Genomic DNA, 13,724 nt, shown 5'->3' on the forward strand with positions numbered 1-13,724 from the left:
ACAACAACCACAGCTGCCACAACTACAACCACATCTTCCCCAACGACAACCACAGCTACCCCAACAACAAGTACAGCTGCCACAACTACAACCACATCCTCCCCAACTACAACCACATCCTCTCCAACGACAACCACATCCTCCCCAACAACAACTTCATCTGCCACAACTACCACCACACCCTCCCCAACGACAACCACAGCTACCTCAACAACAACAAGTACAGCTGCCACGACTACAACCACATCCTCCCCAACGACAACCACAGCTACCCCAACAACAACTACAGCTGCCACAACTACAAGCACATCCTCGCCAACGACAACCACAGCGACCCCAACAAGGACAGTTGCCACAACTACAACCACATCCTCCCCAACGACAACCACAGCGACCCCAACAACAAATACAGTTGCCACAACTACAACCACACCCTCCCCAACGACAACCACAGCTACCCCAACAACAACCACAGCTGCCACAACTACAACCACAGCTACCCCAACAACAACTACAGCTGCCACAACTACAACCACAGCTATCCCAACTACAACCACATCCTCCCCAACGACAACTACAGCTACCCCAACAACAACTACACCTGCCACAACTACCACCACACCCTCCCCAACGACAACCACAGCTACCCCAACAACAAGTAGAGTTGCCACAACTACAACCACATCCTCCCCAACGACAACCACAGCGACCCCAACAACAAATACAGTTGCCACAACTACAACCACACCCTCCCCAACGACAACCACAGCTACCCCAACAACAACAACAGCTGCCACAACTACAACCACTGCTACCCCAACTACAACCACATCTTCCCCAACGACAACCACAGCTACCCCAACAACAAGTACAGCTGCCACAACTACAACCACATCCTCCCCAACTACAACCACATCCTCTCCAACGACAACCACATCCTCCCCAACGACAACTACAGCTACCCCAACAACAACTACACCTGCCACAACTACAACCACATCCTCCCCAACGACAACCACAGCTACCCCAACAACAAGTACAGCTGCCACAACTACAACCACATCCTCACCAACGACAACCACAGCGACCACAACAACAACTACAGCTGTCACAACTACAAGCACATCCTCCCCAACGACAACCACAGCAACCCCAACAAATACTACAGCTGCCACAACTTCAAGCAAACCAACCCCAACGACAACCACAGCGACCCCAACGACAACTACAGCTGCCACATCTACAACCACAGCTACTCCAACAACAACCACAGCTGCCACAACTACAACCACATCTTCCCCAACGACAACCACAGCTACCCCAACAACAAGTACAGCTGCCACAACTACAACCACATCCTCCCCAACTACAATCACATCATCTCCAACGACAACCACATCCTCCCCAACAACAACTACATCTGCCACAACTACCACCACACCCTCCCCAACGACAACCACAGCTACCCCAACAACAACAAGTACAGCTGCCACAACTACAAGCACATCCTCGCCAACGACAACCAGAGCGACCCCAACAAGGACAGTTGCCACAACTACAACCACATCCTCCCCAACGACAACCACAGCGACCCCAACAACAAATACAGTTGCCACAACTACAACCACACCCTCCCCAACGACAACTACAGCTGCCACATCTACAACCACAGCTACTCCAACAACAACCACAGCTGCCACAACTACAACCACATCTTCCCCAACGACAACCACAGCTACCCCAACAACAAGTACAGCTGCCACAACTACAACCACATCCTCTCCAACGACAACCACATCCTCCCCAACAACAACTTCATCTGCCACAACTACCACCACACCCTCCCCAACGACAACCACAGCTACCTCAACAACAACAAGTACAGCTGCCACGACTACAACCACATCCTCCCCAACGACAACCACAGCTACCCCAACAACAACTACAGCTGCCACAACTACAAGCACATCCTCGCCAACGACAACCACAGCGACCCCAACAAGGACAGTTGCCACAACTACAACCACATCCTCCCCAACGACAACCACAGCGACCCCAACAACAAATACAGTTGCCACAACTACAACCACACCCTCCCCAACGACAACCACAGCTACCCCAACAACAACCACAGCTGCCACAACTACAACCACAGCTACCCCAACAACAACTACAGCTGCCACAACTACAACCACAGCTATCCCAACTACAACCACATCCTCCCCAACGACAACCACAGCAACCCCAACAACAACTACAGCTGCCACAACTACAACCACAGCTATCCCAACTACAACCACACCCTCCCCAACGACAACCACAGCTACCCCAACAACAACCACAGCTGCCACAACTACAACCACAGCTACCCCAACAACAACTACAGCTGCCACAACTACAACCACAGCTATCCCAACTACAACCACATCCTCCCCAACAACAACTACACCTGCCACAACTACCACCACACCCTCCCCAACGACAACCACAGCTACCCCAACAAGTACAGTTGCCACAACTACAACCACATCCTCCCCAACGACAACCACAGCGACCCCAACAACAAATACAGTTGCCACAACTACAACCACACCCTCCCCAACGACAACCACAGCTACCCCAACAACAACCACAGCTGCCACAACTACAACCACAGCTACCCCAACTACAACCACATCTTCCCCAACGACAACCACAGCTACCCCAACAACAAGTACAGTTGCCACAACTACAACCACATCCTCCCCAACGACAACCACAGCGACCCCAACAACAAATACAGTTGCCACAACTACAACCACACCCTCCCCAACGACAACCACAGCTACCCCAACAACAACCACAGCTGCCACAACTACAACCACAGCTACCCCAACTACAACCACATCTTCCCCAACGACAACCACAGCTACCCCAACAACAAGTACAGCTGCCACAACTACAACCACATCCTCCCCAACTACAACCACATCCTCTCCAACGACAACCACATCCTCCCCAACGACAACTACAGCTACCCCAACAACAACTACACCTGCCACAACTACAACCACATCCTCCCCAACGACAACCACAGCTACCCCAACGACAAGTACAGCTGCCACAACTACAACCACATCCTCTCCAACGACAACCACAGCGACCACAACAACTACAGCTGGTACAACTACAAGCACATCCTCCCCAACGACAACCACAGCAACCCCAACAAATACTACAGCTGCCACAACTTCAAGCAAACCAACCCCAACTACAACCACAGCAACCCCAACGACAACTACAGCTGCCACATCTACAACCACAGCTACCCCAACAACAACCACAGCTACCACAACTACAACCACATCTTCCCCAACGACAACCACAGCTACCCAAACAAGTACAGCTGCCACAACTACAACCACATCCTCCCCAACTACAACCACATCCTCTCCAACGACAACCACATCCTCCCCAACAACAACTTCATCTGCCACAACTACCACCACACCCTCCCCAACGACAACCACAGCTACCCCAACAACAACAAGTACAGCTGCCACGACTACAACCACATCCTCCCCAACGACAACCACAGCTACCCCAACAACAACTACAGCTGCCACAACTACAAGCACAACCTCGCCAACGACAACCACAGCTACCCCAACAACAACCACAGCTACCACAACTACAACCACAGCTACCCCAACAACAACTACAGCTGCCACAACTACAACCACATCCTCCCCAACTACAACCACATCCTCTCCAACGACAACCACAGCTACCCCAACAACAACTACAGCTGCCACAACTACAAGCACAGCTATCCCAACTACAACCACATCCTCCCCAACGACAACCACAGCAACCCCAACAACAACTACAGCTGCCACAACTACAACCACAGCTATCCCAACTACAACCACACCCTCCCCAACGACAACCACAGCTACCCCAACAACAACCACAGCTGCCACAACTACAACCACAGCTACCCCAACAACAACTACAGCTGCCACAACTACAACCACAGCTATCCCAACTACAACCACATCCTCCCCAACAACAACTACACCTGCCACAACTACCACCACACCCTCCCCAACGACAACCACAGCTACCCCAACAAGTACAGTTGCCACAACTACAACCACATCCTCCCCAACGACAACCACAGCGACCCCAACAACAAATACAGTTGCCACAACTACAACCACACCCTCCCCAACGACAACCACAGCTACCCCAACAACAACCACAGCTGCCACAACTACAACCACAGCTACCCCAACTACAACCACATCTTCCCCAACGACAACCACAGCTACCCCAACAACAAGTACAGCTGCCACAACTACAACCACATCCTCCCCAACTACAACCACATCCTCTCCAACGACAACCACATCCTCCCCAACGACAACTACAGCTACCCAAACAACAAGTACAGCTGCCACAACTACAACAACATCCTCCCCAACGACAACCACAGCTACCCCAACAACAAGTACAGCTGCCACAACTACAACAACATCCTCCCCAACGACAACCACAGCTACCCCAACAACAAGTACAGCTGCCACAACTACAACCACATCCTCCCCAACGACAACCACAGCTACCCCAACAACAAGTACAGCTGCCACAACTACAAGCACATCCTCGCCAACGACAACCACAGCGACCCCAACAAGTACTGTTGCCACAACTACAACCACATCCTCCCCAACGACAACCACAGCTACCCCAACAACAACCACAGCTGCCACAACTACAACCACAGCTACCCCAACAACAACTACAGCTGCCACAACTACAACCACAGCTATCCCAACTACAACCACATCCTCCCCAACGACAACTACAGCTACCCCAACAACAACTACACCTGCCACAACTACCACCACACCCTCCCCAACGACAAACACAGCTACCCCAACAACAAGTACAGTTGCCACAACTACAACCACATCCTCCCCAACGACAACCACAGCGACCCCAACAACAAATACAGTTGCCACAACTACAACCACACCCTCCCCAACGACAACCACAGCTACCCCAACAACAACCACAGCTGCCACAACTACAACCACATCCTCCCCAACTACAACCACATCCTCTCCAACGACAACCACATCCTCCCCAACGACAACTACAGCTACCCCAACAACAACTACACCTGCCACAACTACAACCACATCCTCCCCAACGACCACCACAGCTACCCCAACGACAAGTACAGCTGCCACAACTACAACCACATCCTCTCCAACGACAACCACAGCGACCACAACAACAACTACAGCTGGCACAACTACAAGCACATCCTCCCCAACGACAACCACAGCAACCCCAACAAATACTACAGCTGCCACAACTTCAAGCAAACCAACCCCAACTACAACCACAGCAACCCCAACGACAACTACAGCTGCCACATCTACAACCACAGCTACCCCAACAACAACCACAGCTACCACAACTACAACCACATCTTCCCCAACGACAACCACAGCTACCCCAACAAGTACAGCTGCCACAACTACAACCACATCCTCCCCAACTACAACCACATCCTCTCCAACGACAACCACATCCTCCCCAACAACAACTTCATCTGCCACAACTACCACCACACCCTCCCCAACGACAACCACAGCTACCCCAACAACAACAAGTACAGCTGCCACGACTACAACCACATCCTCCCCAACGACAACCACAGCTACCCCAACAACAACTACAGCTGCCACAACTACAAGCACATCCTCGCCAACGACAACCACAGCTACCCCAACAACAACCACAGCTGCCACAACTACAACCACAGCTACCCCAACAACAACTACAGCTGTCACAACTACAACCACATCCTCCCCAACTACAACCACATCCTCTCCAACGACAACCACAGCTACCCCAACAACAACTACAGCTGCCACAACTACAAGCACATCCTCGCCAACCACAACCACAGCGACCCCAACAAGGACAGTTGCCACAACTACAAGCACATCCTCGCCAACAACAACCACATCCTCCCCAACGACAACCACATCCTCCCCAACAACAACTTCATCTGCCACAACTACCACCACACCCTCCCCAACGACAACCACAGCTACCCCAACAACAACAAGTACAGCTGCCACGACTACAACCACATCCTCCCCAACTACAACCACATCCTCTCCAACGACAACCACAGCTACCCCAACAACAACTACAGCTGCCACAACTACAAGCACATCCTCGCCAACCACAACCACAGCGACCCCAACAAGGACAGTTGCCACAACTACAAGCACATCCTCGCCAACAACAACCACATCCTCCCCAACGACAACCACAGCGACCCCAACAACAAATACAGTTGCCACAACTACAACCACACCCTCCCCAACGACAACCACAGCTACCCCAACAACAACCACAGCTGCCACAACTACAACCACAGCTACCCCAACAACAACTACAGCTGCCACAACTACAACCACAGCTATCCCAACTACAACCACATCCTCCCCAACGACAACTACAGCTACCCCAACAACAACTACACCTGCCACAACTACCACCACACCCTCCCCAACGACAACCACAGCTACCGCAACAACAACTACAGCTACCCCAACAACAACCACTGCTGCCACAACTACAACCACAGCTACCCCAACAACAACTACAGCTGGCACAACTACAACCACAGCTACCCCAACAACAATTACTGCTGCCACAATTACAACCACATCCTCCCCAACGACAACCACATCCTCCCCAATGACAACTACACCTACCCCAACAACAACCACATCTATCCCAATGACAACTACAGATGGCACAACTACAACCACATCTTCCCCAACGACAACCACAGCTACCCCAACAACAAGTACAGCTGCCACAACTACAACCACATCCTCCCCAACTACAACCACATCCTCTCCAACGACAACCACATCCTCCCCAACGACAACTACAGCTACCCCAACAACAACTACACCTGCCACAACTACAACCACATCCTCCCCAACGACAACCACAGCTACCCCAACAACAAGTACAGCTGCCACAACTACAACCACATCCTCACCAACGACAACCACAGCGACCACAACAACAACTACAGCTGGCACAACTACAAGCACATCCTCCCCAACGACAACCACAGCAACCCCAACAAATACTACAGTTGCCACAACTTCAAGCAAACCAACCCCAACGACAACCACAGCGACCCCAACGACAACTACAGCTGCCACATCTACAACCACAGCTACTCCAACAACAACCACAGCTGCCACAACTACAACCACATCTTCCCCAACGACAACCACAGCTACCCCAACAACAAGTACAGCTGCCACAACTACAACCACATCCTCCCCAACTACAATCACATCATCTCCAACGACAACCACATCCTCCCCAACAACAACTACATCTGCCACAACTACCACCACACCCTCCCCAACGACAACCACAGCTACCCCAACAACAAAAAGTACAGCTGCCACAACTACAAGCACATCCTCGCCAACGACAACCAGAGCGACCCCAACAAGGACAGTTGCCACAACTACAACCACATCCTCCCCAACGACAACCACAGCGACCCCAACAACAAATACAGTTGCCACAACTACAACCACACCCTCCCCAACGACAACCACAGCTACCCCAACGACAACAACAGCTGCCACATCTACAACCACAGCTACTCCAACAACAACCACAGCTGCCACAACTACAACCACATCTTCCCCAACGACAACCACAGCTACCCCAACAACAAGTACAGCTGCCACAACTACAACCACATCCTCCCCAACTACAACCACATCCTCTCCAACGACAACCACATCCTCCCCAACAACAACTTCATCTGCCACAACTACAACCACACCCTCCCCAACGACAACCACAGCTACCTCAACAACAACAAGTACAGCTGCCACGACTACAACCACATCCTCCCCAACGACAACCACAGCTACCCCAACAACAACTACAGCTGCCACAACTACAAGCACATCCTCGCCAACGACAACCACAGCGACCCCAACAAGGACAGTTGCCACAACTACAACCACATCCTCCCCAACGACAACCACAGCGACCCCAACAACAAATACAGTTGCCACAACTACAACCACACCCTCCCCAACGACAACCACAGCTACCCCAACAACAACCACAGCTGCCACAACTACAACCACAGCTACCCCAACAACAACTACAGCTGCCACAACTACAACCACAGCTATCCCAACTACAACCACATCCTCCCCAACGACAACCACAGCAACCCCAACAACAACTACAGCTGCCACAACTACAACCACAGCTATCCCAACTACAACCACACCCTCCCCAACGACAACCACAGCTACCCCAACAACAACCACAGCTGCCACAACTACAACCACAGCTACCCCAACAACAACTACAGCTGCCACAACTACAACCACAGCTATCCCAACTACAACCACATCCTCCCCAACAACAACTACACCTGCCACAACTACCACCACACCCTCCCCAACGACAACCACAGCTACCCCAACAAGTACAGTTGCCACAACTACAACCACATCCTCCCCAACGACAACCACAGCGACCCCAACAACAAATACAGTTGCCACAACTACAACCACACCCTCCCCAACGACAACCACAGCTACCCCAACAACAACCACAGCTGCCACAACTACAACCACAGCTACCCCAACTACAACCACATCTTCCCCAACGACAACCACAGCTACCCCAACAACAAGTACAGCTGCCACAACTACAACCACATCCTCCCCAACTACAACCACATCCTCTCCAACGACAACCACATCCTCCCCAACGACAACTACAGCTACCCCAACAACAAGTACAGCTGCCACAACTACAACAACATCCTCCCAAACGACAACCACAGCTACCCCAACAACAAGTACAGCTGCCACAACTACAACAACATCCTCCCCAACGACAACCACAGCTACCCCAACAACAAGTACAGCTGCCACAACTACAACCACATCCTCCCCAACGACAACCACAGCTACCCCAACAACAAGTACAGCTGCCACAACTACAAGCACATCCTCGCCAACGACAACCACAGCGACCCCAACAAGGACAGTTGCCACAACTACAACCCCATCCTCCCCAACGACAACCACAGCTACCCCAACAACAACCACAGCTGCCACAACTACAACCACAGCTACCCCAACAACAACTACAGCTGCCACAACTACAACCACAGCTATCCCAACTACAACCACATCCTCCCCAACGACAACTACAGCTACCCCAACAACAACTACACCTGCCACAACTACCACCACACCCTCCCCAACGACAAACACAGCTACCCCAACAACAAGTACAGTTGCCACAACTACAACCACATCCTCCCCAACGACAACCACAGCGACCCCAACGACAAGTACAGCTGCCACAACTACAACCACATCCTCTCCAACGACAACCACAGCGACCACAACAACTACAGCTGGTACAACTACAAGCACATCCTCCCCAACGACAACCACAGCAACCCCAACAAATACTACAACTGCCACAACTTCAAGCAAACCAACCCCAACTACAACCACAGCAACCCCAACGACAACTACAGCTGCCACATCTACAACCACAGCTACCCCAACAACAACCACAGCTACCACAACTACAACCACATCTTCCCCAACGACAACCACAGCTACCCCAACAAGTACAGCTGCCACAACTACAACCACATCCTCCCCAACTACAACCACATCCTCTCCAACGACAACCACATCCTCCCCAACAACAACTTCATCTGCCACAACTACCACCACACCCTCCCCAACGACAACCACAGCTACCCCAACAACAACAAGTACAGCTGCCACGACTACAACCACATCCTCCCCAACGACAACCACAGCTACCCCAACAACAACTACAGCTGCCACAACTACAAGCACATCCTCGCCAACGACAACCACAGCTACCCCAACAACAACCACAGCTGCCACAACTACAACCACAGCTACCCCAACAACAACTACAGCTGCCACAACTACAACCACATCCTCCCCAACTACAACCACATCCTCTCCAACGACAACCACAGCTACCCCAACAACAACTACAGCTGCCACAACTACAAGCACAGCTATCCCAACTACAACCACATCCTCCCCAACGACAACCACAGCAACCCCAACAACAACTACAGCTGCCACAACTACAACCACAGCTATCCCAACTACAACCACACCCTCCCCAACGACAACCACAGCTACCCCAACAACAACCACAGCTGCCACAACTACAACCACAGCTACCCCAACAACAACTACAGCTGCCACAACTACAACCACAGCTATCCCAACTACAACCACATCCTCCCCAACAACAACTACACCTGCCACAACTACCACCACACCCTCCCCAACGACAACCACAGCTACCCCAACAAGTACAGTTGCCACAACTACAACCACATCCTCCCCAACGACAACCACAGCGACCCCAACAACAAATACAGTTGCCACAACTACAACCACACCCTCCCCAACGACAACCACATCTTCCCCAACGACAACCACAGCTACCCCAACAACAAGTACAGCTGCCACAACTACAACCACATCCTCCCCAACTACAACCACATCCTCTCCAACGACAACCACATCTTCCCCAACGACAACTACAGCTACCCCAACAACAAGTACAGCTGCCACAACTACAACAACATCCTCCCCAACGACAACCACAGCTACCCCAACAACAAGTACAGCTGCCACAACTACAACAACATCCTCCCCAACGACAACCACAGCTACCCCAACAACAAATACAGCTGCCACAACTACAACCACATCCTCCCCAACGACAACCACAGCTACCCCAACAACAAGTACAGCTGCCACAACTACAAGCACATCCTCGCCAACGACAACCACAGCGACCCCAACAAGTACTGTTGCCACAACTACAACCCCATCCTCCCCAACGACAACCACAGCTACCCCAACAACAACCACAGCTGCCACAACTACAACCACAGCTACCCCAACAACAACTACAGCTGCCACAACTACAACCACAGCTATCCCAACTACAACCACATCCTCCCCAACGACAACTACAGCTACCCCAACAACAACTACACCTGCCACAACTACCACCACACCCTCCCCAACGACAAACACAGCTACCCCAACAACAAGTACAGTTGCCACAACTACAACCACATCCTCCCCAACGACAACCACAGCGACCCCAACAACAAATACAGTTGCCACAACTACAACCACACCCTCCCCAACGACAACCACAGCTACCCCAACAACAACCACAGCTGCCACAACTACAACCACATCCTCCCCAACTACAACCACATCCTCTCCAACGACAACCACATCCTCCCCAACGACAACTACAGCTACCCCAACAACAACTACACCTGCCACAACTACAACCACATCCTCCCCAACGACAACCACAGCTACCCCAACGACAAGTACAGCTGCCACAACTACAACCACATCCTCTCCAACGACAACCACAGCGACCACAACAACAACTACAGCTGGCACAACTACAAGCACATCCTCCCCAACGACAACCACAGCAACCCCAACAAATACTACAGCTGCCACAACTTCAAGCAAACCAACCCCAACTACAACCACAGCAACCCCAACGACAACTACAGCTGCATCATCTACAACCACAGCTACCCCAACAACAACCACAGCTACCACAACTACAACCACATCTTCCCCAACGACAACCACAGCTACCCCAACAAGTACAGCTGCCACAACTACAACCACATCCTCCCCAACTACAACCACATCCTCTCCAACGACAACCACATCCTCCCCAACAACAACTTCATCTGCCACAACTACCACCACACCCTCCCCAACGACAACCACAGCTACCCCAACAACAACAAGTACAGCTGCCACGACTACAACAACATCCTCCCCAACGACAACCACAGCTACCCCAACAACAACTACAGCTGCCACAACTACAAGCACATCCTCGCCAACGACAACCACAGCTACCCCAACAACAACCACAGCTGCCACAACTACAACCACAGCTACCCCAACAACAACTACAGCTGTCACAACTACAACCACATCCTCCCCAACTACAACCACATCCTCTCCAACGACAACCACAGCTACCCCAACAACAACTACAGCTGCCACAACTACAAGCACATCCTCGCCAACCACAACCACAGCGACCCCAACAAGGACAGTTGCCACAACTACAAGCACATCCTCGCCAACAACAACCACATCCTCCCCAACGACAACCACAGCGACCCCAACAACAAATACAGTTGCCACAACTACAACCTCACCCTCCCCAACGACAACCACAGCTACCCCAACAACAACCACAGCTGCCACAACTACAACCACAGCTACCCCAACAACAACTACAGCTGCCACAACTACAACCACAGCTATCCCAACTACAACCACATCCTCCCCAACGACAACTACAGCTACCCCAACAACAACTACACCTGCCACAACTACCACCACACCCTCCCCAACGACAACCACAGCTACCGCAACAACAACTACAGCTACCCCAACAACAACCACTGCTGCCACAACTACAACCACAGCTACCCCAACAACAACTACAGCTGGCACAACTACAACCACAGCTACCCCAACAACAATTACTGCTGCCACAATTACAACCACATCCTCCCCAACGACAACCACATCCTCCCCAATGACAACTACACCTACCCCAACAACAACCACATCTATCCCAATGACAACTACAGATGGCACAACTACAACCACATCCTCCCCAACGACAACCACAGCTGCCACAACTACATCAACATCCTCCCCATCAACAACCACAGCTACCCCAACGACAACTACAGCTGCCACAACTACGACCACATCTTCCCCAACGACAACCACATCCTCCCCAACGACAACCACACCTACCCCAACAACAACTACAGCTGCCACAACTACAACCACATCCTCCCCAACGACAACCACATCCTCCCCAACGACAACTACACCTACCCCAACAACAACCACATCTATCCCAATGACAACTACAGATGGCACAACTACAACCACATCCTCCCCAACAACCACCACTGCTACCCCAACAACAACTACAGCTGGCACAACTACAACCACAGCTACCCCAACAACAACTACAGCTGCCACAACTACAACCACATCCTCCCCAACAACTACTACAGCTGCTACAACTACAACCACATCCTCCCCAACGACAACCACAGCTGCCACAACTACATCAACATCCTCCCCATCAACAACCACAGCTACCCCAACGACAACTACAGCTGCCACAACTAAGACCACATCTTCCCCAACGACAACCACACCTACCCCAACAACAACTACAACTGCCACAACTACAACCACACCCTCCCCAACGACAACCACAGCTACCCCAACAACAACTACAGCTGCCACAACTACAACCATAGCTACTCCAACAACAACTACTGCTGCTACAACTACAACCACATCCTCCCCAACGACAACCACAGCTGCCACAACTACAACCACATTCTCCCCAACAACAACCACAGCTACACCAACGACAACTACAGCTGCCACAACTACAACCACATCCTCCCCAACGACAACCACAGCTGCCACAACTACATCAACATCCTCCCCAACAACAACCACAGCTACCCCAAC

At 51.8% G+C, this 13,724-nt stretch overlaps 1 protein-coding gene across 1 annotated transcript in view; it reads left to right on the forward strand.

Moving 5' to 3' along the window:
• The window catches only part of LOC310993912 (uncharacterized protein), a gene marked incomplete at both ends in the record, with an annotated part of 40,224 nt that overhangs the window by 3,305 nt on the left and 23,195 nt on the right, over positions 1 to 13,724 (forward strand). The window contains 6 exons of the mRNA XM_083982390.1: positions 539 to 639; positions 1,282 to 1,329; positions 1,618 to 1,668; positions 2,083 to 2,130; positions 2,761 to 3,153; positions 3,577 to 3,802. Of these exons, the coding sequence (XP_083838516.1) occupies positions 539 to 639; positions 1,282 to 1,329; positions 1,618 to 1,668; positions 2,083 to 2,130; positions 2,761 to 3,153; positions 3,577 to 3,802 (867 nt within the window). The remainder of the gene's footprint in view (positions 1 to 538; positions 640 to 1,281; positions 1,330 to 1,617; positions 1,669 to 2,082; positions 2,131 to 2,760; positions 3,154 to 3,576; positions 3,803 to 13,724) is intronic.

The sequence above is a fragment of the Trachurus trachurus genome, assembly GCF_905171665.1.
Source record: "Trachurus trachurus genome assembly, chromosome: 11".
NCBI classification, from domain to species: domain Eukaryota; kingdom Metazoa; phylum Chordata; class Actinopteri; order Carangiformes; family Carangidae; genus Trachurus; species Trachurus trachurus.